Source organism: Xenopus laevis, chromosome 2S, assembly GCF_017654675.1.
Source record: "Xenopus laevis strain J_2021 chromosome 2S, Xenopus_laevis_v10.1, whole genome shotgun sequence".
NCBI classification, from domain to species: domain Eukaryota; kingdom Metazoa; phylum Chordata; class Amphibia; order Anura; family Pipidae; genus Xenopus; species Xenopus laevis.
Window position 1 is genome coordinate 164,530,888 of NC_054374.1, and position 26,866 is coordinate 164,557,753.

Genomic DNA, 26,866 nt, shown 5'->3' on the forward strand with positions numbered 1-26,866 from the left:
TCGAACGAAAATCGTTCAATTTAGCGATCGAATGGTCGAACGATTTTGACGCGAACGCCTATTGGCGAACGTCGCGCGACGTTCGCGAACTTGCGGCGGACGCGAACAGTCGAAGTTCGCGCGAACTAGTTCGCCGGCGAACAGTTCGCTACATCCCTACCCTTGACTAGAGGCTCCCAAACTGTGGAGGTGGCCTCTCTGAGAAGCTTGGGGAATGGTATGGGAAGCTGATCCTAAAGGCCAATAGAAGAGAAAGCCTATTTGCTATTCTGAGATACATCTGTAAACCCAGTCTGAAGGTCAATTAGGGTCTTTGGCATGAAAACATAATTATTGCTGTAGATATTCTTGAAACTATGGCTGATACAGCTTTATTCTCCTCTTTAACCTTGTTATGAGCTAAGGATCCACACCTTCTGTGTGGCATTAGCCTAGGAGGAGCCCTGGCCAATCATTGGACCTCCAGTGTGTTGCTCGGAAAAGGCACGTTCGCACGAAATAAATAGCAAGGGGTAACCCTGCATTTCAATTGCCTCAATTGCCAGTGTATTTCTATACTATTCACCTTTGGGGGTTGCCGTACCCTCTTACATTGCGCACCAGGCCACCTTAAGGAAGGAAAGAGTGTGCTCAGCTTTACCTTGTTCCTATAGCAGTGATGCCCAACCAGTAGCTCGCGAGCAACATGTTGCTCTCCAGTGGCCTCAAAGCAGGTGCTTAGTTTGGAATTCCTGGCTTGGAGGTAAGTTTTGGTTGCATAAAAACCAGGTGTACTGCCAAACAGAGCCTCCTGTAGTCTACCAGTCCACATAGGGGCCACTTAATAACCAATCACTGCCCTTATTTGGCACCCCAGGAACTTTTTGCATGCCTGTGTTGCTCCATAACTTTTTATATTTGAATGTGGCTCATGGGTTTATGCATGTGGCTTGATATTCAAGGCTAAGATAGTCACCTACATACAGTAACAAATATAATGCCTACAACCATGTATTGCCAACACTGCTGGAAAACGAAGCTATCAAACCCAAACAACTGTTTTGCGCCGACTGATCCGTTTCATGGAAAAAAGAAAATCTCAGCATGCAAAATTTGTACCGTTCATTTTAATTTAATGTAAACACTTTATAGGCAAACATTTGTTTTACTCACAGAACATAAAAATAAATTGGGCTTATATCTATATACATTCATTTTAGTAAAATATTTATAACATTCATTTTACAGTAAAATTGCACTTTCCCCAGTTTATTCCACCCCACTTAAAACAGATAAAAAAAAACAAACAAATACAATAACACTGAGATGATGACGATTCAGCAGATAACTGAACACATTCTTACAGCTGAACAGCGGAGGTTAAAATTAATTCAATTTTTGCACCTAGAAAAAGGGGCGAAACCACCAAATTGCATTGATTGTGCTTTTTTTTTTTATAAAAATATCTTTTGTGCTGAAGGATCAAATATTATGTGATCAGAACGAGGCTGTTCAAATTACGTCTTTACATTCTTCTGCATTTTTATGACTCCAGCCTATTCTTGATCTTAGAATTCTTTATAGATATAGATTCAAATTCATGTTTTTTTTAACTCGCATGACTTTGATTTTACTCGAAATTCGATTGGGGGAAATTTATTGAAAAAATATAATATTGCAAACTCTGACAACTTTTACCGACCCAAAAATTTGAATCACATTCGACCTTTTTTCTCAGAATTTCAGGAAGGCTACAAAGATCTCCAAATTGGTCACTGCACCTCTCCCATTGACTTATACAATAATTCGGCAGGTTTTAGGTGGTGAATAGTCGAATTCTTAAAGGGCCAGAGTATGATAAATCTCAAAAATCTAATTCACATTTTTTTAAAAACTCGAATCGGGTTTGGATAGTTCCCTAGTCTAAATTTTACCATAAAAAAACAAAGAAAATTTAAAATTAGAATTTTAATAATTAATAAATCTTCCCCATAAAGTCATGTTCCCAAGGCAAGTCATGTATTCGTATTTTCTTGTTTCACTTCAGGATGGTTCTGCTTGGGAATAGCTAATCATGAAATAGGACGCCAACATTTTATTGGTAATCTGAAAATCGGCAGAAGGTAAAGGTGGCCATACACTGAGAGATCCGCTCGTTTGGCGATGTCGCCAAACGAGTGGATCTCTCCCCGATATACCCACTTTGAGGTGGGCAATATCGGGCTGATCCGATCGTGGGCCCTAGGGCCCAACGATCGGATCCTAATGAATAGCAATGGGCGGTCGGATCGCTGGACCGCATCAACGAATAGATGCGGCCGCGATCCAATGGGATTTTTCATCCCATCCGATCGAGATCTGGCCGACTTTTGGCCAGATCTCGATCGGTGAAGCCCATCGGGGGGCCCCATACACGGGCCAATAAGCTGCCGGCACGGTCTGTCTGCAGCTTTTATCAGCCCGTGTATGGCCACCTTAAGACAGATGCATTGAAGATAAAACCTTTACTCATTTCTTACACTTTGGGGGAGTTAGCAGAGTTCCCTACAGTATTTTACCACTTTAAGAGCTTATGCAGAGACAAGTTTTCAGATAAGGTTGCGACTGATTTCAGTGAAGGCACTTCAATGAGGGTGACCCCATTAACATCCCACAATGGGAATGAAGGGAAGCGAAGCTGATGATTAGGGTTACAGTAGTCTGCAAATCCTGCACCCAAGTGAAAATGTTGTGTAAAGCCTGTAGTTTTATTTCTAGTCAAGGAATGTGAAAGTGTTAGGAAAGCTATTTGCTACTTTTAAATATCTGTGCAACCTCCAGCAAAGAGACATTTTCATGAGAATCATATTAAAGCTTGCCCGTAGGGCCCAAATCTAGGCACTCGTCTACATTGTGTAAGAAGAATTATGTAAGAAGAATGCACACCCTCCTTTTTTCCAAAGATTGTTTTAAAAAAAGTGTATGTGGCAGAAAGGGATATTTGACGAACAACCGCTATCCATCCCTGAAAGAGAAGCCCATCTTGCTTATAGACGAGGAACTGAGGTGCAGCGCTACAATGGGAGTAGAAGAAAAGTGAGATTATGGACAGACTGCCATTTTATTATGGGAATGTAGTAGACATTGCCTGGCCTTTCTGGATCACGCTGTGCAACTGATCAGGTATTTGAATGGAGCATAGTTACTTAAAAGCTCTCAGAAGAGACCTACAAGCAGGAGGCACCTTCTACTATACACTGGGTCATAAACTAAACCTAGATGTTTACGCTTTACTTTAAGTAGAAGGTCACAAATGTGGTGGCAGAAACACATTTTTTTATCAAGTTCCCCAAAACTAAAAATGTACAAAGGTAGGTGGCAGACCTATCACAACTTCTGTTCTCATGAAAACCAGCTCTATAGAGAGAGTAAAGTCTAAAGTTCTAGACTTGGCACAGCCGCTGGTTTCAGCAAGTGGACATGGCTCCATGTTCCACCTCATACAGCTGTGGTTGCTACCAACACATTCTGGAAAATAGAATTATCTCCCCCCCCATTGCAGTTGTACAGGGTATATGTCACAGAAAGCACATTACAGAATGCCAATTTGTGCAAATTCAGACGAACTCCAGTGTTTCTGAATCTGGGAGCCCAAGCTTAGTTTTGTACTTGTCAAAAAGTCGTTGCAGGGACGACAAGTACATGCCATGATAAAGGTCCACATCTTTCTGGGTGGGTTGTTCAATCTTGGGAACGGTGATTGGTTCTCCCACTAGACACGTAGAAGAAAAAACATATTTCAGCTGGCAGAAATTAGGGAATGGAAACTGCACTCACATAGAATTTTGGCTGGGGAGCTTACCCCATTTATTCTGCCTGTGAACTACACCTGACAAAGAAAGGGAGTGCCCCCTGAAACGTTGAGTTTGTGTGGTTCACAAGCAGAATAAATGGGGTAAGCTCCTCAGCCAAAATTCTATATGTGTGTGTAGTCTCCATTCTCTACGTTGCGTGCACCTTGGAACAACTTGCGTTTAGGGACCAAGCAGCACAAGAAAACACACAAGGTACCATGTACATGTATACTTATGACTATATGAATATGAATGTTGCAATTGTCTTTTCAAGCTTTGCTCTAAAATTTAGTCACAGACCAACAGCTAGGAACAACAATCCTACTACTTACAGTTTTATACACTAATGGAAAAATGGAGATCAATCACAGCAATATAATCCACTCCCTTCGACTCTATACATTCAAATGAAAGTGCTCTTTAAAGCAATTAGCTGTATAAGAGCTCAGAGGAGCTTGCCATTGGACAAAGGAATTTGGTGGAAAGCGGCAAGAGCATAAATTATAATTGGGTGGATGAAGCATGAATGAATGACTACATGAAGAGCCATAACATTGTTATTAATATACTGGACAGAACACTTCTGGCATACGACCTTGCTTGTGAAGTTAAAGAATCCTCAGAAGACTGCGCTACTAAAATTCAAATTCCAAGGCAATTTTTTTTTTAATATAACAAAGGGCAATGGCCCACAACCTTTCTACATCTTTAAAAGGATCCTGTCATCACAAAACATGTTTTTGTCAAAACACATCAGTTAATAGTGCTACTCCAGCAGAATTCTGCACTGAAATCCATTTCTCAAAAGAGCAAACAGATTTTTTTTATATTCAATTTTGAAATCTGACATGGGGCTAGACATTTTGTCAATTTCCCAGCTGCCCCCAGTCATGTGACTTGTGCCTGCACTTTAGGAGAGAAATGCTTTCTGGCAGGCTGCTGTTTTTCTTTCTCAATGTAACTGAATGTGTCTCAGTGGGACCTGGATTTTTACTATTGAATGTTGTTCTTAGATCTACCAGGCAGCTGTTATCTTGTGTTAGGGAGCTACTATCTGGTTACCTTCCCATTGTTCTTTTGTTTGGCTGCTGGGGGGGGGAGGAAGGGGGTGATATCACTCCAACTTGCAGTACAGCAGTAAAGAGTGATTGAAGTTTATCAGAGCACAAGTCACATGACTTGGGGCAGCTGGGAAATTGTCAATATGTCTGGAGCAGCACTATTAACTGATTAATTTTGAATTTATTTTTTCCCATGACAGTATCCCTTTAACCAGGGCAAACCACAACAGCCCAGGCCTAGAGTGGTATAAATGGGGTTGGGGCAGTGGCTTGCCACATGTATTGCCACTGAGGACTGGACAGGAGATTTTGACAGTTTTTGAAATCACCCACCCACCCAGTCCACAATGGAAGAGATCTTGATGGGTAAGAAGCAGGTTGATGGCAGAATTGTGAGTGGTGTGGGTGCAAGTGGTGGGCCTAGGGCACAGCCTCTCTCTCCTGCCTGCTCTAGTCGACTTCAGTCCAAAAATCGATGGTGCCTTCAGTGTAGTTGACCATGGGTCACCAGTAGCATGAGAACAGTATTTCTGAAACTTCTCAAATACCATCAATCCTCCTAAACTTGTTTATATGAACCTCTAATATGATTCAAGTGTAAAAACTATTCAAGATCCCCAACAGCCCCCCCCCCCAGTTTAAGTTTTTCTTTTAAACTTATCCTTACCAACAGTTGTTATAGGATTGGCATAAGGAACCAACCCCCAGCTGTTAGAGGAGAAGAAGCTGCAGCCATGGAAGACACATGGAGCAAAGCCGACATACTTCTGAAACGTCTGCTGTATCCATCTCCCCCAAGATCCCTCTTCAAAGACAACCTGCTTGTAAGCTTCATTTTCACCAAAAGAGTAGATCGGAACAAGGTCAGCTCTGCAATGAGAATGTAGCATGCAAGAATATCTACATACAAGCAGCACTAATATCCCCAGCCGCATTTTACCCCCGTAGAAGAAACTGCTCTTAAGACACTTACCGTTATATACTCGAGTATAAGCCGTCCCGAGTATAAGCCGAGGTACCTAATTTTACCTTCAAAAACTGGGAAAGCTTATTGACTCGTGTATAAGCCTAGGGTGAGAAATGCAGCAGCTTCTGGTAAGTTTCAATCAAAAAATTGAGGGTTTCTGCTCCCATTGGAGACGGCGAATATTCTTGGACGCCGGCGACTATTCTTAGGCACCGGCGACTATTCTTGGACGCCGGTGACCGTTTTTGCGCTTGATCGGAGTATAAGCCGAGCATATTTTAGGGGCTGAAAAACTCGGCTTATACTCGAGTATATACGGTAAGAATTAAGTAGATTTTACCAAGTTATGGAATGTGAACGCCACTTCCTAGACATTTAAATACCAGCTTTATCCTTAAGAAACACTATAAATTGCCTTATTCTGACCCGAAAATAGCAACAAGATGCTCTCTGGGTCAATTACTACCGATTGCTTACATTTTTACACACGTTTTGTGAACCCCAAAGAAAATTTAATACCATTTGCAACATTATTGAAGAGCAGTCTAATGAAGCCGTTTAAAGGATAAGTAAACCTTTAAAAGAAGTGAATGTAAACTTAATGCGGGGCCTATTCGAAGCACTTTTGCAATGTACATTCATTTATTTTTCTTTCATTCCAATGTATTAAGGGATACAGTACATGTTTTCACTACTGCTGTTAATATGAATGAATTTTGTTACAACAGCGCCACCTGCTGGTCAGTTTCCCACCAGTCTGACCAGCAAGTAGTCAAGGAAGTTGTCAGGAGAAAGAAAGAGGCTGATGTTCTTCTGCTTAGGAATAAAATTAGAAACATTTCTCACATCTTTCCTAAGCAGAAGAACATCAGCCTCTTTCTTTCTCCTGACAACTTCCTTGACTACTTGCTGGTCAGACTGGTGGGAAACTGACCAGCAGGTGGCGCTGTTGTAACAAAATTCATTCATATTAACAGCACATGTATCCCTTAATATCTTCGAATTTAAACAAAATAAATAATGAATGTAAATTACAAAAGTGCTCAGAATAGCCCCCTCATCAATTATACACTTATTTTAAATGTTTACTTATCCTTTAAAGCTGGTCTAAAATTATTGAACGGTCACTTCTTAATTTCCCTTAAAATGGGCAACTTGCGGTATGTGCTTGTTATATGATATTGGAAGAGGCAGCAATCTATTGGGCACCACAGGGTGGCAGGAGTTGTATGCCTTACCCATGTTGCAGTGCAATTTTCACAAATCCTTTTCTCTGCTTTAGTGTTACAGTGTTTTTCCCAGGTCTGCAGTTAAGAGATTCGGCAGCTCCCCCGACTGCAATAACTACAGCATTGCCAGTTCCGTTCTTGGACAGAATGTAGTCAATGGTATCCCGGTCCACAGGGCATATACCTGAAAAATGAGGTAAATTCATTGAGTCAGTAGAAGTACTGATCATTGGCATGATTCCAACATGCATACAAGAGGTCTAGGAAGTCTTGCTCTTTAGGGTGACCATCCTACACAGTTGAAGTAGCCATGACGATATAGTACTTTAAAAAGGGGTTCACTTGGTGTCCATATCCCTTGTGTACATTATATGGTATGGTCTTCCACACCAAGCTACAGAATTATTGTCTTTATACATCCAAGATGGTGGTAGCTTTGCTCAGAGTTTAATGCTGCCCTTGGATAATAGTTTACTGCACGGCTTGACTGAATAAGCACTAAGATTCAGTATAAGAAGCCAAAGGGAATGCAGATCAAGTCAGCTTTATGACTGGAGGTTGAGAAGGTGGTGGACAGTCTTGCGGGGTTATCTATTCCATATGGTGGCGCAACACTATTAAAGGAACAGTTACATCAAAAAAGAAAAAGTGTTTTAAAATAAATTGAAATAAAATGTACTGTTGCCCTGTATTGGTAAAAGTTGTGTGTTTGCTTCAGAAACACTACTTAGTTTAATGGATTAGGCTGCCGTGTAGACATGGGGGCAGCCATTCAAGCACAGGATACACAGTAGATAACAGATAAGTACTACTATAGTTTATATAAACAAGCTGCTGTGTAGCCATGGGGGCAGCCATTCAAGCACAGGATACACAGTAGATAACAGATAAGTACTACTATAGTTTATATAAACAAGCTGCTGTGTAGCCATGGGGCAGCCATTCAAGCACAGGATACACAGTAGATAACAGATAAGTACTACTATAGTTTATATAAACAAGCTGCTGTGTAGCCATGGGGGCAGCCATTCAAGCACAGAATACACAGTAGATAACAGGTAAGCTCCGTAATAGAATGTAATTGTATTGTACAGAGCTTACAGTATATGTTATCTACTGTGTATCCTGTGCTTGAATGGCTGCCCCCATGGCTACACAGCAGCTTGTTTATATAAACTATAGTAGTACTTATCTGTTATCTACTGTGTATCCTGTGCTTGAATGGCTGCCCCATGGCTACACAGCAGCTTGTTTATATAAACTATAGTAGTACTTATCTGTTATCTACTGTGTATCCTGTGCTTGAATGACTGCCCCATGGCTACACAGCAGCTTGTTTATATAAACTATAGTAGTACTTATCTGTTATCTACTGTGTATCCTGTGCTTGAATGGCTGCCCCCATGGCTACACAGCAGCTTGTTTATATAAACTATAGTAGTACTTATCTGTTATCGACTGTGTATCCTGTGCTTGAATGGCTGCCCCCATGGCTACACAGCAGCTTGTTTATATAAACTATAGTAGAGTTTCTGAAGCAAACACACCAGTGTTACTAGAATAGTGCAACCCTACATTATATTTTCATTAATTTAAAACACTTAATTTTTTTGGTGTTACTGTTCCTTTAAATTTGTTCCCTAAAAAGGTCTATGCATGCTGTACTGTCATGGTGGGAGGGTCCAGCAAGTTGCACAGCCCATGCAGAGCAATCAATTAAGCCTTCATTAGTTTAGCTGTATTTAGTGGGGTGGGTTAAAGTCGGCAGATTTGAAGCAAAGCACATTGGCTCAAGGTCTAAAATGGCTCCTACCTCCAGACATTAGATATTCCCTCAGTACAGGCATTCGGAAATTCCCCGCTAATGTGGCCAGGTGACACTTGATCCCAGGAAACTTCTTGGACACCCCGGTGGCTTCTGTTCCGAAGTTACAAAATGCTCCCAGGCACATTATTCCATGGGGGTGATACCCAAAGATATAGTTTCTGCTTGGCAGGAGGTTGTGCGTTTTTACCAGCTGCAAGAGAAACAGAGAACCTGTCAATGAAGTCAAGTCAGCAAAATATCAGGGGAAGCTTTGGAGAAGACTGTACAGAGATTGTGTTTGAACACAAACAAATGAAGTTGGAACACCTGTGAGGTGGCAGATCCTTGCAGAGAACTGATGGCTCAGCAGTAGTGACAAAGTTCAATACCAGCACGAATGGATCCGGCCAACAGCCAAGATTACTCAGCAAACGGGGCATTTTATGAACAGTCAAAGTCCTGGCAAACAAGCCACTTGGGATCCCGTATTGATACGGCCACCTTATTGAAAGGTCATTAAAGCGACAAGGCTACTGCTTAAGCCTTAAAATCGTTACAGCCCATATAAAACTGCCAATGCTGCATAAAAACAAACATTGTTGAAATGATTGACCAAGAGCAGAACTGTATTGTATTGATGAGTTGCAATGGAAGCTTTTGTTAGTCCTTAAAGGGATACTGTCATGGGAAAAAACATTTTTTTCAAAATGAATCAGTTAAAAGTGCTGCTCCAGCAGAATTCTGCACTGAAATCCATTTCTCAAAAGAGCAAACAGATTTTTTTATATTCAGTTTTGAAATCTGACATGGGGCTAGACATATTGACAATTTCCCAACTGCCCCAAGTCATGTGACTTGTGCTCTGCTAAACTTCAATCACTCTTTACTGCTGTACTGCAAGTTGGAGTGATATCACCCCCTCCCTGTCCCCCCCCCCAGCAGCCAAACAACAGAACAATGGGAAGGTAACCAGATAGCAGCTCCCTAACACAAGATAACAGCTGCCTGGTAGATCTAAGAACAACACTCAATAGTAAAATCCAGGTCCCACTGAGACACATTCAGTTACATTGAGAAGGAAAAACAGCAGCCTGCCAGAAAGCATTTCTCTCCTAAAGTGCAGGCACAAGTCACATGACCAGGGGCAGCTGGGAAATTGACAAAATGTCTAGCCCCATGTCAGATTTTAAAATTGAATATAAAAAAATCTGTTTGCTCTTTTGAGAAATGGATTTCAGTGCAGAATTCTGCTGGAGCAGCACTAACTGATGCGTTTTGAAAAAAACATGTTTTCTGATGACAGGATCCCTTTAAAGACTGATGGGTATTTTAGGTTGAATAGATTTTCAGGGTGTGTAATTTGGGTTTCAGGATTTATATAGATTTGTTTAACAGGAACAGGTTCTGGCCAATTGTTTGGGCATTAGGAATAGTTAGACTAAAGGTGGCCATACATGAAAAGAGAGGTCGCCAAAAGAGCGGATCTTTCCCTGATATGCCCACCAACGTCAGGGCAATATCGGGTTATTCCGAACGATCGGATTACAACGAAGAGAATGGGTGCAGACGGCTTGTAGGACTGTATCAACCAGCAAATGTGGTCCTCAATCGCAGGAAAAAAAATCAAACCTGCCCGATCGATATCTCGTCAATATTTGGCCTGATATGGATCAGGGAGTGCAATTGGAATCCCACACATGGGCTGATGAGATCCCCTATATTTTGACCCTGTGGACAGCCGGATAGCCCTGCTCTTGTTGTATATCCATATAAGATGCCGAGTCCGTCTAAAGTACCGATATCAGTAGCTTTAATCTGCCAGTGTATGGCCAACCTAAGCAGCCATTCGGAAGGGATGGAAGTCTCTCGGCAAAGTTACAATGTGCCGTCCTTATCAACTCGACTTATCTACAGACTGAAGATCAAAACAACTCAGAATCTTTATGGGACGTTCACATGTAGATAAAGTATTTTTCATCAATAATCACAAATGCACAAATAGTACAGTCAGGCCAGAGTACAGTGTACAAAGTACAGCTTAGCAAGTTAGCCAATAAACAGGAAAATAAATATGTTATCCTCGGCTTCCAGTATCCGATTCTATATTAACATGTTGAGGGACTGCTCGTCTACAGGATTACAGTATTTAACTACAACATGAAGTCCACTTTGCAAGCCCTATAGGCAAAGATTAGTAAGGGAATGATACATGGCAGAGTTGCAGACGGTGTAAGAACTGTAGTAAGACCCTCTCATACACCTTCAAGCCAAGTTTATTCTTACCCTGTAACCCATAAAGGGGATACAATACAAATCTATGATAGAACTACAATGATTATATTTATGCCTAGAGATAAGTTGCTATTATGAAACAAATATTTTGCCCAAGTCCCCAGTTCTTCTCCATATAACCAAAGAGTCCAAATCATGCAAACAAGATTCTGGTCTTTTAGCTGGGAAACCACATTGATGGACCTAGAAACCCCGTTTACACGTTGCTTCCATACTCAGGCCCAGGGGTCCCCAACCTTTTTTACCCTAGGCAACATTCAGATTAAATTAAGTTGAGGAGCAACACAAGCATAAAAAAATGTTCCTGGAGGTGCCAAGCAAGGGCTGTGATTGGGGATTTGGTAGCCCCCATCTGAAATGGCATCCTACAGAAGGCTCTGTTTGGCAGTACTCCTGCTTTTTAGCCAAGGGGTTTGTGAGCCACAGGTCTAGTCTATACAGTAAATCTAATTAAAGGAAAATGAAAGGCTAAAATTAAGTAAGCCTTATCAGAAAGGTCTATATAAATACACCAGTAAACCCTCAAAGTAATGCTGCTCTGAGTCCTCTGACAAAAGAAACAGCACATTTCTTTCCTTCTATTGTGTATGGGCTTCTGTATCACACTTCCTGTTTTCAGCTTAAACCTCCAGGGCTAGGGCTTGAGCATGCTCAGTTTGCTCCTCTCTCTCTCCTCCCTGCTTTAATCTGAGCTAGAGCTACAAGTGATCGGAGAGAGACTCAGGCAGGAAGTGATGTCACAGAAAGCTAATATGACAGCTGCTATCCCAAACAAACAGTTTCTATAGCCATTTACTCAGGCATGGTAAAGCATTCTACAGAATAAATATAGTATTATAGCTTGCACTAGTGTGGCTAATCTATTGGCAATAAACTGCCTTGGTAGCTTTCTGTCTCCTTTAAGGTTATAAATCTGTTCTTTCCAGTGCCTGGTAACACCGCTTGCTTCCATTACTGTATCCCACCCTAAGCCTCTCTAACTTCCCTTAGCAAGTACAATCCCATCCCTTTATTCCTTTGCAGAGACTGCTCCCTCCAACTCTTCAGAACTAAACTCTTGGAGAACTGCCTCTGTTTTGGTATTTAGGAGGCAATTTACTGTATCTTCCCATTTGTGCGAGTTAACTTGCCCATTTACTTGACTGTAAGCCTTACAGGACAGAACATCGGTCTTAACAGAAAGCATCTAATTGTATGTACTATACCAAGTTTAGATTTATTGTTCTATTAACAAAGTATTTCATATACAAATAGTTCTATATCAGTAAAATTATAAATACAGTATGAGTCAAATAACTTAAAATGGCACCACTCCCAAGGTAATATACTTGGAAAACTTAGATTGGTTTTTCTCAATTTTGGTTACAGGAGGGTGCCTAACAAGATAGTACCCACTTTCAAGTTGTTTTATAATCTCTTCTTTTGTCTTAAGTATAACTTGGACAATGGAACCTACCTTTATTGGAAAATAGTCTCGAAAGTAGCGCCAGACTGCCCAGTTCCTTACCCATGAGGATCGCCTGCCACCTGTAACACAGCAGTTTAAAATAAGTAAAGGGAATGGGTAAAGCTGGCCTACAATGAAGCAGTTGGAGTGTAGTTACTCCTAGACAGAGTCTGTAGCAGGTACCTTAGTTCCCACCTTAACGGGTCGTACAGGGAATTTCATACAGGGATGAGGTTGAAAGGCCTGTTATATAAATTACAGCAATTACAGCAGTGATGCACAAGTGTTTAGGTGGAGCAGTCAGTAAGTAGCATTTTTTAAGAAATCTGGAAAGCACCCAGGATCCTTTGCTTTAAGCCAAGAATCTTTAATACAGGTCTAACCAGAAACACCAGCAGCCTTGCTCACTGCATTGTAAGGTCTATGGTACTTTGGATGTGCTCTCATGTTGGGCTACATAAGCTACATCCATCCTCACATGCTCACATTCAAGACTTTACAAGGGCTGCACCCCTCCTCTGGAACTCTCTCCCACGGTCTGTCCCACTTTCTCCCAACCTTTCTGCTTTCAAGAAATCTCTTAAAACGCACTTCTTTCGAGAAGCCTCCCCTCACTCTGCTTAACTACCAAACGCAACACCACATACAATACCACATTTCTCACCCACTTAATCTGATCTTGCTCAATCCCACACCTTGTGTATTACTCCCTTCCCTTTAGAGTGTAAGCTCTTTTGCATAGGGCCTTCCTCACCCTTTTGTACCGGTATTGATTGTGATGTATGTAACTCCATATGTTCTATGTATAGAATTCATGTAATTTAGTTGTATAATCACATTTACTTTACAGTGCTACGCAATATGTTGGCGCTATATAAATACATGTTAATAATAATAATCGTTAACCAGCTCGGTATGGCTTCTCTTTCAAAGGAACAATGGCAGATTCAGGCAGGGATTCCTTACTTTAGCCTCTTCATAAACAGTCTTATGTTGTTATGTATAAAAGGCAAGTCAGCAAGTCTCCCCAGTCTCAGGCTTTCCTGACTTCATTACCTTTATATGGTGTATTCCAGTCAAGCACCATCCATGTCAAATACAAAGCTGCAATCAGCCAGAGGTCAGTGCAGAAGATGTACACAAGGACCGCAGTACATGTGACACCTGTAAATGGAAGACAATTCTAGATTTTACTCATTTTACTTAACACAATGGAAAAGCACCGAGAATTTAACTTTTACCTTTTTCAACAGCTTTCCCACCCCCCTAGGACTGCATAACTATGTTACTTGCTGGTATAATATAAATGTGCACAACTGTCTGTAGTTCCAGGGGTACCCAGGGTACAAATAAGCACTCACCCCAAATCTCCCCCTAACTGACCTTCAGACTGGGTCCCCTTAGCTCATAACAAGGTTACAGATATATAGAAACATTGGGGTGTCACCCTGCTATAGTTCCAGGGGTACCCAGGGCACAAATAAGCACTCACCCCAAATCTCCCCCTAACTGACCTTCAGACTGGGCCCCCTTAGCTCATAACAAGGTTACAGATATATAGAAACATTGGGGTGTCACCCTGCTATAGTTCCTGGGGTACCCAGGGTACAAATAAGCACTCACCCCAAATCTCCCCCTAACTGACCTTCAGACTGGGCCCCCTTAGCTCATAACAAGGTTACAGATATATAGAAACATTGGGGTGTCACCCTGCTATAGTTCCAGGGGTACCCAGGGCACAAATAAGCACTCACCCCAAATCTCCCCCTAACTGACCTTCAGACTGGGCCCCCTTAGGTCATAACAAGGTTACAGATATATAGAAACATTGGGGTAACAGTCACCCTGCTATAGTTCCAGGGGTACCCAGGGTACAAATAAGCACTCACCCCAAATCTCCCCCTAACTGACCTTCAGACTGGGCCCCTTAGCTCATAACAAGGTTACAGATATATAGAAACATTGGGGTAACACTCACCCTGCTATAGTTCCAGGGGTACCCAGGGTACAAATAAGCACTCACCCCAAATCTCCCCCTAACTGACCTTCAGACTGGGCCCCCTTAGCTCATAACAAGGTTACAGATATAAAGAAACATTGGGGTGTCACCCTGCTATAGTTCCAGGGGTACCCAGGGTACAAATAAACACTCACCCCAAATCTCCCCCTAACTGGCCTTCAGACTGGGCCCCCTTAGCTCATAACAAGGTTACAGATATATAGAAACATTGGGGTAACAGTCACCCTGCTATAGTTCCAGGGGTACCCAGGGCACTCATCAAATTTCGTCTCTATCTTTAAGTTATCAGGAGTGCCTTTTTGCCTCCCCTGGTAACTTTCTCAACATGACAGCAGCTCCCCTGGTCTAGAGTCCTCTGCCTTAAGGGGTTCACTTGTCTCATACAAAGTTTTGGTAAAATTCAAATTACCCAAAATGAGGAAGCTGAGAACCCATTGTAGGACAGAGATGATCTGAAGGTGTCTCACCACACTTGATTTGGACAGCCAAGGGACAGAGGGCAGGTCATGTACCGCTGACAGGAGACTGGATCCAGTGCCTGAAAAGGAAAAGTAAAAGTAATATAATAGTATAGAAATATAATAGAATTATACAGTGATAAGTATTAATATAAAGGGCACTTTCATTTGCTACCAGTACTACAGGGAGTGAGCTGTGGAAGACAATATACTGGCAAAGACCAAGAACACACACACTTAGGGGCAGATTTATCAAGGGTCGAATAGTCAATTTGAATTTTCGAGATTAAAAATTCACACATTCGAATTTTAATCCCCCTATTCGAATGTGGGATTTAGGTATAAGGGGCCCTAATTAATGAACGAGACAAACTCTGGAAATGTTGGGGTACCTAAAATTAATAATTTGCTGTGGGGCTCAGTAATATCTAGTTACACCACTGCATAAACAGCCAAACACAGAGCCTGCTGGGCCACGTGATTCAAGATTCCCTAAACAATGTCAAACTACAACTCTCACAAGGCTTTCCAGCTATTGCTGATGTGCAACCCTAGCCCTCAGCCATCTTGCTAAGGTTAAACCAATCAAACCTTAGGATGCTTTATAGGTGTGGGACCTGTTTTCCAGATAACGGATCCTTCCAATAGGCTGGTTTTGCTTCCAATAAGGATTAATTATAACTTAGTTGGGATCAAGTACAAGCTACTGTTTTCATCACACAGCATAATAAAAATATTACTTGGATAAAATGGAATCTATGGGAGACTACCTTTATGTATTTCGGAGCTTTCTGGATAAGGAGTTTCGGAGAGGACAGAGCAGCTATTCCTACCCCCCTCACAGTCCCAGGTTGAAGTCCAAGGCAGGTGCCAAATGAGGCAATAAATACGGATGTAATCGAGAAAGGAGCAAAGAACACAAGAGCAGAATATGAAGATAAACTGTAAGCACCAGCTGTTGCCAAGCACTGGAATCTAATGGCTCTGCTAACTAAACCGATATTAAAAATCCAATTTTTATTATGGACACACGGAGCGGCCTCAAGCCTCTGTTTATTTTAGGAGGACTCATTAAACAGGATATAAATATCTATGAATTTTCTACACGTGCATGGAAACAGGATCGCTAGCACCACAGGCTGCAGCGGGGAGTGGAACGGCTCAGTGTACCCCAGGGGTGCCGAATTTCGAACAACTCCTTCGTATAGAGCAGCTTCCCCTGTTAACCGAATCAGAGGCCAGTTTTCTCAGCTGGCTTTACGGAGTGTACATGGATGCAACTGTCACTTTGGGAATATCACCCGAGAGTATGATGTTAAAGGAGACATATAGGATAAATGAAAATAAAACTAATTTTGTAGGCAATTATAAGTAATATATGGTGTTGCTTTTACATGGTCCTAAAATTAATATTATCTTTAAAATTAGCCCCTTTATTAAAGCTCCCTATAGATGTTCTCTGGTCCCTGTTTCAAATGAGGGGTGGGTGTGTCCTAACGGTCCCTGCCAGAAGCACAGTAGGAGGGGAACAGCCAATCACAGCCCTGCAGTCACACAAGCACAGGCAGGCTTCAGTTCCCTATCAGGTCCTGCTAGCTGCTGATTGGTTCGTGTATTACAGTGCAGTGAGCCTGGGAATTCAGGGAGCAGGAAGTAGAAGAGAAGAGAGGGATTATTAGGGTTTTTGCAGAAATATTCAAGAAATCAGGCCGAAACGCTACTTTTTTAAGCACAATTCTTCTATATCTAAATGAGTATAATGCACTGGTACAGTCTTATTTTTACACAAAATGTCTCCTTTAAAGGCAGCTCTACATATAAATATCCTCTTGCTTGGACCCCTGGTTAATTGAGGTGTATCAGTATCAGATCATAGTTGTTGCTATCATAGGTTGTCGGGACAAGGACTGCATCAATGCACAGATGTGGCCCCCGATCCCAAGGGAAAAAGAAAAAACTGCCCAGTTGATATCTGACTTCTCAAACCAGAGAATATAAAGATATCAAGGCAGTAATACAAGTCACCATGTGCTGTATCTTTTTATATGAACTTTAAAGATGATGTAGACAAGGGTTCCCCAACCTTTTTTACCTGCAAGCCACATTCAATTGTAAAAACAGTTGGGGAGCAACACACCCATGCAGTGGCGTAACTAGCAAAAAAAATCTTCAGAGGGGCCTGGTGCACTCCAATCCCCATCCCCTCCCCCCACTTCCTGTCTTGCCTCTGCCCCACCCACATCCCGCCTCCACCACAACTCCGCCCATTCCCGTCCGACTTGCTTCTCCCTTCCTCTCTAGAGGTAAAAGAGCGGCTGGGGAGGAGGGCTTATTACTATAGAGGATCAGACCCCACAGTCTGGGCCCCCTGTTCCCCAACAGCAGGATCTGCTTCCTCTATAGTAACGCTACTCCACCCATGAAAAAAGTTCCTAGGGAGCCAAATATATTTAGTTTTTATATAACCAAAACTTGCCTCCAAGCCTGGAATTCAAAACTAAGCTCCTGCTTAGAGGCCACTGAGAGAAACATCCACTGGTTGGGGACCACTGATGTAGAGAGGGATTTTGTGAGACAATGTGCAATTGTTTTTTTTTTATTATTATTTGTGTTTTTTTGAGTTTAGCTTTTTCTTCAGCAGCTTTCCAATTTGCAATTTCAACAACCCGGTTTCTGGGGTCCAAATTACCCTAACAACCATGCATTGATTCGAATAAAAGGCTAGAATATAAATAGAGAGGAGTCATAAAAAAATAGCGATAATACATTTGTAGCCTTACAGAGCATTATTTTTAGATGGGGTCAGTGACCCCCGTTTAAAAAACTGGAAAGAGTCAGAATGCAAATAATTAAAAAAACACTATATTAAAGAAAAAGAAATGAAGGCCAATTAAAACGTTTCTTAAAATTGGACATTCTATAACAAAGGTGTACCACCCCATTAAACACAACAGAATTGTGGTTTCTGATAAGTTCCCATAGTCTTTTCAAAAGGAGCCTGCATAGCAAAAAATACATAGTAGCAACGATTCTTGCAGCTCTAGTAACCCGTAGCAACCAGATATTTGCTCTGTCTGCAGCAAAGCAGTAGCAACCACTCCGATGGTATTTAGAGGATACAAAATCTGTGTGTATATATATATATATATATATATATATATATATATATATATATATATATATATATATATATATATATATATATACACACACAAAAGTTCAGAAAGTACTTGCACTCAATCCCTTCTGATTGATAAAGGCCCTAATGTGGGCCAAAACGTTGGACACGTGAGTGATGAACTAATAAAATTCACTTTGATTGAACCATTTGGAGTGCGGATCCATTTTGAAGATTATATATATATGTACCATGTTTAAATAAACTATATATTTTTATTCAAGTCCCTGGAGTGCGCTACCATCTTTTTCTATATTTTTCTATATATATATATATATATATATATATATATATATATATATATATATATATATATATATATATATATATATATATATATATATATATATATATATATATTATATTATAGTTTTCTGTACCTTTAAAAGTACAAGGAGCAGAAGCAATTGAACGTCCAGGAGGGAACATTGCGACATGGAGTGCAGTTAAAACTATAAGCGAAGATGCATTCAACTGTAACACCGACTATATAAACAAGGGGATTGACACATTATTGCTCTGTGCTTACATTCTGCCTCCCGAATTGGCTACAAAAAAAAAGATAATTATTTACTTGTAACCAACAAAGAGCTGTGCACATTCAACCGGTTTCCGCTGACTTCTGGAATGATTTCCGCATTCAATGATGAAGTTTTGATCAAATCGGGTCACTAGATGTTGCTCAGGGCTGCTGGGTATGTGAATGGACTGCCGGTACTGAGGTTTTTGTTCCTAGACCGCAGAGCTTATTCTCTAACCCCCCACATGGGCAGGATTAATACAGTTGGGTTTAGTTAAATGACAAGGTTGAGGATTACCATCTAGGAATGTGTTGGAATAATTAGCAGTTATTATGAACCATGAAGAGAATCAAGTCTACAACATTTTTTTCCATATTCCTCCATGGGGATAGTAGGGTATTACAGTTCCATATAAAACCTGGGAGGACTATTCCAAGCCAGCAACTCTCACTACTAATCTCCTTGTGTGACATAAGCCTTTAAGGAGAAGGAAAGTCGTAGCCCACTTCGGGGTGTCAAATGTTAGGCACCCCAAGTGATTGTATTGGCTTACCTGAAACCCCAGGTCGGTGCTCCTATCAGCAGAAAACTGCACCGGGAATTTCTTCAAATTTCCCCGGGAAAACGCATGCGCAGTTGAACGAAATAGCGACTTTTTCATTAAAGTTCAGCTTTTCGCACTTCTTTGCATGTGCAGCAGCGAGAAGAAAGAAGAAGGTGGAAGACAATCGCTCCGCGGTGTTCGAAGCAATAACCCCAGTGCAGTTTTATGCTGATAGGAGCCCAGGGTTTCAGATAAGTAAATACATTCACTTGGGGTGCCTAACATTTGGCACCCCCAAGCGGGATATGACTTTCTTTCTCCTTTAGGGTCAGGGTACATGCTCAGATCTTCTTCGGGCGACTAATTTCCCCCCAAACTGCTTCCCACCGGCTAGAATCTAAATCACCGGTGGTATGGCACTCTGAGCGCTTCATTTTCCAAAGTCGTCTGAAGTTTCACTCCGGGCAACTTCGGAAAATGAAGCACTCCAAGTGCCATCTCGCGTGTGCCCTGACCCTTAAGGTGGCCAAACAGGGACATTTAAGGTGCCCAATCAGATCCTTTAGACCGATTCAGCAGCTTATTAGTGTATGAGGCTTTCCGACAGGCCTCCCGACCAATATCTGGCCACAAATAGACCAGATATTGATTGGGTTGATTTTCCCTGCATTGGCCAGTTGATGCAGTCCTAGTCCTGTCTGCGCCTTTTACCATTGTTGTAATCCGGTCGTTTGGCCCTTGGGCCAAGCGATTGGATTAGCCTGCTGGTGCTATTGCCCTGCCTTTGGTGGCCATTTAGGAAGAGCAGCTGGTTGTAGGGCTCCCCCCCCCCTTATTGATGATTCAGCAAGGTCACCAAATGAGCAGATCTTATTGTGTATGGCCACTTATAGAGAGCATCATGTAAGATCAGTGGTCCCCAACCAGTAGCTTGTGAGCAAGATGCTCACCAACCCCCTGGATGTTGCTACCAGTGGGCTCAAAGCAGGTGCTTATTTTTCAATTCTTGGCTTAGAGCCCAGCTTTAGTTCCATAAGAACCAGATGTGTTGCCAAACAGAGTCTCCTATAGGCTGCCAGTCCACATAGGGGCTACTAATAGCAAATCACAGTCCTTATTTGGCACCCCAGGAACTTGTGCTTGTGTTGCTCCCCAACTCTTTTTACAATTAAATGTGTCTCACGGGTAAAAAAAGGTTGGGGACCCCTGTGCTAGATCATCAATGAGATCCTCATACTCTCAGACGACAATACAATGTAGAAGGTCCTACAGCAAAAAAAAAATGTTGTAGACTTGATTCTTTTTATGGTTCATAATAACTGCTAATTATTGCAACACATTCCTAGCTGGTAGCCCTCAACCTTGTAATTTAACTAAACCCAACTGTATTAATCCTGCCCATGTGGGGGGTTAGAGAATGAGCTCTGCGGTCTAGGAACAAAAGCCTCAGTACAGGCAGTCCATTCACATACCCAGCAGCCCTGAGCAACATGAAAGCTGCCTATAGGAATGCAAGAATTCCTCTTACTACATCCTGCTGTACCATGGAGCTTGCAATCCATTAACAGAAAACTTGTACCCAGCATGCATCTAAGCTGCAACTCCCTGCGAAAATTGGGTGTTACAGGGACTTGGACATTTTTTTGATACAGGGCTGCAGTGTATAAACGCCACATTGGGTCTTAATCTGCCCAAAATAGGGTTAATCATCCCCCCCTTAATATTACCTGCCATTATATTGTATTAAAAATACGCTTGGAAAGGAACATTCCGACAAGCAGAAAACTAGCAATAATTAATTAAAAGAAGCAGGAGATCATTAATTAATAGGAGAGTCGGAAACTCAAGCAGCCAGCAGAGCTCCCTCCCTGTACACTAGCGGGTTGGTACGTTCCACAAGCCCCTCATTCACTGCTTACCTCGTAAGACCCCCGAGTAGGCAGCGATGATTGTCTTCATATTGTCAGGCCAGTGTCACAGTACAGCTCCCCGGCAACTGCCTGCTTTGCTTCCAACTGCCAGCCTTATATAGACAAGCTGGAGGAGGAGGACCGAACCAAGCGACAACTGGTAGGGGGGGGGGGGTTTGGAACACCTCCAGGAAACAGCAGCACAGACCTGTGGAACAGAGGGGCAGTTCCCTGTTTGTCTTTGTGATATTGCTGTGGGGTTGGATCACATGCACATTTAGTGATAAATTGTCACCTCCAGTGCCAGGTACTTACCTACGACACACAGGGCTGCCTGGGGTACTTACAGTCCTACTGGCTGTGTGGCCTGAAACATAAAGGGGTGCTGTGCCTACAAACTCATTTTTAATAAGTTATACAATGGCCACTTCTAAGCAACTTTTCAGTTGGTCTCCATTATTTATAATCGTTGGCTTTTTTTTTCCTTCTTCTGACTAGGGTTGCCACCGGGCCGGTAAAAATCATGGTTAAGATCAATGTTATTAATAGGGAGAAAAGATAAATATAAAGGAAGGTCGGTATTTTTTTCTGGAAAAGGTGGCAACCCTACTTCTGACTCTTCAATTTTCAAATGAGGGTCACTGACCTTATCTAAAAAAAACAAATGCTCTGGAAGGCTACACATTTAGGGGCAGATTTATCAGAGGTGGAGGTGACTTTTCGAATGAAAAAAATTCGAATTTCAGGCTATTTTTTGTGTACTTAGGGAATAGTCCAAAATAGTTAAAAACTCGACTTTGACCTCCTAGATCCCTTTGGGGAAAAACTTTGAATCGAATTCGATCGAATGCGCTATTCCTCCAATTCGTATGATTCGGATACAGCCGAGTACGGACCTATTCGATCAAAAACTGACCTATTCTATCAAAAAAAAAAAAACTTCGACTTCATTTCGGTTGGTCTTTTTGAATTAGAATTTCGACGTTTTTTCTATTCGAAATTCGACCCTTGATAGATATGCCCCTTATTGTTATTCTGCTATTCCTCCCTATTCCTATTCCAAGTCGGTGAATGGTTGCTAGGGTCATTTGGATCATAGCAACCAGACTGCTGAAATTACAAACTGGAGAGCTACTGAATAGAAAGCAAAATCACTCAAAAACCACAAATAATAACAAATTGTCTCAGAATGTCCATGTGAGCCACATTCAAATGTAAAAAAATTTGGGGAGAAACATGAGCATGCAAAAAGTTCCTAGGTGCCAAATAAGGTCTGTGATTGGCTGTGTGGTAGTCCCTATATAGACTTGCAGCCTACACGAGGCTCTGTTTGATTTTTATCCAAATAAAACTTGCCTTCCAGCTGGTTCTGCCACCAATACGGATTCATTATCTTTGGTCTTTGATCAGGTACAAGCTACTGTTTTATTATTACAGAGAAAAAGGACATCATTTTTAAAAACTTGGATGATTTTGCTAAAATGGAGTCTATAGGAGATGGCCTTTCCGTAATTCGGAACTTTCTGGATAACAGGTTTCCGGATAACGGATCCCATACCTGTACCGTTTACTTGATCCAGCTAAAATATAATGAATCCTTATTGGAAGCAAAATCAGCCTATTGGGTTTATTTAATATTTAAATGATTTTTTTTTTTTTTTGTAGACTTAATGTATGAAGATCCAAATTACAGAAAGATCCATTAGGCAGAAACCCAGTTGCAAATTGTCTCAGAATATCACTCTCTACATCATACGAACAGTTAATTTAAAGTGAACAACCCCTGTAAGGGTGCCAGTGAATTTACATTATGGGTGAAAAACACTTTGCCAAATTGTTCCTGCTCTATACACTGTATCTGTATTTAAATATATATGGGTGGGTGCTGCTCTGACCACAGTCTCCCAAACTGTTCCACTAGGAAGGCTAAAAAGCAGGGTGATGGGGGCAGTCTGAATATTACTAAGGGTAAATTTGGGGTTAATAGTGATTAGCTTACAGCTGATATGTAGTGATGGGCGAATTTATCCCTTTTTGGTTCGCCACGAATTTTGCGAATTTCCTGCGAAATTTGCTCAATGACGAAAGTCAATGGGCGTCCGTTAATCATCAACGGCGTCAAAATTGGTTCCGTCGCCAGCGTAGAAAAAACGTTGACGTCGACGGTGTCAACATTTTTTCAACGCCAGCGAATTTTCACGACAAATTTGTGAATTTATTCGCCGGCGGTGAGACGCACAAATTCGCAGCGAATTCGCGCCTGCCGAATAAATTCAGCCATCACTAATGATATGTTTTCTAGATTTCAATTGTGCTCCTGTTTAACATCTGCTTAAAGAGAATGATGTGTCTGTGTACAGGGCCATTATCAGCAACAACATTTTCTGGGCCCCGCCCACCCATTTTCTGGGCCCCGCCCACCCCAGCACCCAAGCCCCACCCCAGATCCTGCCCACCCCACAGTAAAAAGGCCACACAGCGCTAAAAATTGTAAATCGTCCCGCCCAACACACACAAGTTATAAAAAGCCATTAGTGGTCAGGGTAAGTAAAAAACAAAATTGCTCAGGGTCCTACATAAAAGTTTTTAAAAAAACATTGTGATCATGCCCCTCCCCCTTACAAGTCATGACCTCCCTAAAAAGCAGGGATGCACCAAATCCACTATTTTGTATTTGGCCAAACCCCCGAATCCTTCGCGAAAGATTCAGCCGAATACCGAACCAAATCCTAATTTGCATATACAAATTAGGGGTGGGAAGGGGAAATCATTTTTTACTTCCTTGTTTTGTGACAAAAAGTCACGTGATTTCCCTCCCTGCCCCTAATTTGCATATGCAAATTGGGATTCGGTTCGGCCGGGCAGAAGGATTCAGCAGAATCCAAATCCTGCTGAAAAAGGCTGAACCCTGAATCGAATCCTGGATTTGGTGCATCCCTACTAAAAAGAAACATTGGTGGCCAGGGGCCTATATAGTAACAAATAATACAATGGCGGCCAGGGGTTGAATTAAATGAAAAATAAAACACATTGGTGTTCAGTGGAACTTACATTAGGCTCATTTTGAGGCTTCGGGTCTTTTCACGGCTTCCGATCTTCTGGACTTCGGCTCTATGGGACTTCAGTTGTTTGGCACTGTCAAGGGGGGCCCGGCTAATTGAAAAGTGCAGCACAGCCGGGCCCCCCTTTAGGGCTGTTCCTATTACATATGTACCCCCTGATGGCGGCCCTGTCTGTGTATTTAGACTCACTGTTTTTGGGTGTAGTATAATAAAGAACCAATCAGAGACTCATTGGCTTTAACCAGTTATGTGCAATATTTGTGGTGGCCTGACCCTGGATGGACAGACAGTGCAGCTGGAGTGAGACAGACACACAGACACGCAGTTGCCTTGGCCTGGAACACTGATCCGTAGACACCGTCTGTCACCAATTGTGACCTCCATCTTCCATTGGCAATGACCACAACTTGGAAAAGATTTCTGGCTGGAGAGGGTGTAAAACCATTGCTTGCAGGGCCGCAGGGATGTGGAAATAGTAGAAATATGTTACAGGTCCGTTCTATTTCTGTTGCAATAAAATACATTTAATTCAGAAAATTAGAAAGTCTCTGGCTCCCATGAGGAGAGTCATGGATATAAAAGAGACTTCAGCAGTTGAAGGAATTCTGAGAGTTGTAATGGAGTAGCAACAGCTGGAGAACCACAGGTTGGGCATATTTTTGGGAAAGACTGGCCAAATTGGGGATGTTCACGCTGGAGAAGAGGCGCTTAAGGGGTGATATGATAACTATGTATAAATATATAAGGGGATCATATAATAATCTCTCTAATGATTTATTTACCAGTAGGTCTTTCCAGCTGACACAAGGTCACCCATTCCGATTAGAAGAAAAGAGGTTCCAGCTAAATATTGGGAAGGGGTTTGTTACAGTGAGAGCTGTGAAGATGTGGAATTGTCTCCCTGAATCAGTGGTACAGGCGGATACATTAGATAGGTACAAGGAAGGGTCGGATGCTTTATTCACCAGTAGCTCCTCCCAGCAGACAGGAGGGAGCCAATGAGATTAGAGGAGGGAAAGGGGTGTTACAGGGAGAGCTGGGAAGTGAATCAGGGGTACAGGCTGATACATTAGATAGGTATAAGAAGGGGTTGGATGGTGTTTAGCAAGTGAGGGAATACAGGGATATGGGAGATAGCTCATAGTACAAGTTGATCCAGGGACTGGTCCCATTGCATTTTGGAGTCAGGAAGGAATTTTTTTCCCCTCTGAGGCAAATTGAAGAGGCTTCAAAAGAGGGTTTTGCCTTCCTCTGAATCAACTGGCAGTTAGGCAGGTTAAAATAGAGTTAAAAGTTTGTGCTTGATGGACGTGTGTCTTTTTTTCAACCAAACTTACTATGTCACTGTGTTACCTTCCCTTTCTTTTCACAACAAGGTTTCACTGATTTTGGAGGCAAATCCCCCTACATAGGTCACATCAGGGGTTAATGTTATAAAGGGTGCAATGATCCCTCTTTTACTAGGCCTGGGTTAATTTGTCCTTTATTCCATTACCCCATCAAGGAGTAAAGCGGAGGACGAGGTTGTAGTGTAGTAGGGTTGGTGTCTCTGTAACTGTGTGTGAAATCCTAGTTTGGGACCATAGCTTTCTGTAGGGACTAATTACTTTTATGCAAAGCATTGCCTTTGCTTCAGTGTGTTCCCTGGTTTGCCCCCCCCCCAAAAAAAATATTGGGTTGCTCCAGGTGACAGCTCTCCTTCTATTCATTAAAGGAGTGGTGCATCTTTATTTTAACTTTTAATATGTTATAAAATGGTCAATTCTTCATTATTTATTCTTTATAGTTTTTACATTTTACATTTGCCGTCTTCTGACTCTTTTTAGATTTCAAATAAGGGTCACTGACCCCATCTAAAAACAATTGCTCTGTAAGGCTACACATTTAGAGGGTTATTTACTAATCTCTGGTCTGGCTTTTTGGGGAAAAACTTGAATTTTTAGTTCCCCACGAGGAAACTTCAGGCAACTTCGGAAAACGAAACGCTCTGAGTGCCACCCAGCTGTCGATTTAGATTCTAGCCGGCAGGAGGCAGTTTGGGGAGATTAGTTGCCCCGAAGAAGAGGCAATTTATTGCCGGGCGATTAATCTCCCCGAATCTGAGCGTGTGTCTCTGCCCTTAAAGTTTGATGCAGCAAAAAGCCAGAATCTGCCATTTCAGACTTGCCGAGTTTGTGTATAAGTCAACGGCAGAGGTCCCTATCCTATTTTGAAATGTCTGTGGTCTGGAATTAGCCCAAAAATCAGAACTTTTTGGGCAAAAATCCAAAAAATTTGGCCTTTTCTTCAAAATGCCCCAAAAAAATCGAGCGATTCTGCAAAAACCAAAAAAAATAAAAAGTGTACAATTTGGGTTTTCTCTTGATTTTAACAAGTTTTTCGCCGGAACCGAAGAAATTGAGCTTTTTTTAATAAAAATTAGGTCAAATTGTGGATTTCATTTGGTCAGACTTTTTTATTTAAAAAATTAGGATTTTAATAATTAACCCCCTTATATTTATTGCTACTTTCTATTCCTCATCTTTCTATTCAGGCCTCTCCTATTCATATTCCAGTCT

General features: G+C 41.7%; 1 protein-coding gene across 1 annotated transcript; it reads right to left on the reverse strand.

The window, feature by feature from the left end:
• Positions 1-2,387: 2,387 nt before the first annotated feature.
• Positions 2,388-21,336, reverse strand: dgat2.S (diacylglycerol O-acyltransferase 2 S homeolog). Its single transcript, XM_018250406.2, has 8 exons — positions 21,256-21,336; positions 15,045-15,173; positions 13,672-13,779; positions 12,625-12,695; positions 8,883-9,087; positions 7,079-7,253; positions 5,541-5,743; positions 2,388-3,730 (listed from the first exon to the last, which is right to left on the reverse strand). The coding sequence occupies exons 1-8, from the start codon at positions 21,293-21,295 to the stop codon at positions 3,576-3,578; spliced, it is 1,086 nt and encodes a 361-aa protein (XP_018105895.1). The 5' UTR covers positions 21,296-21,336; the 3' UTR covers positions 2,388-3,575.
• Positions 21,337-26,866: the final 5,530 nt, after the last annotated feature.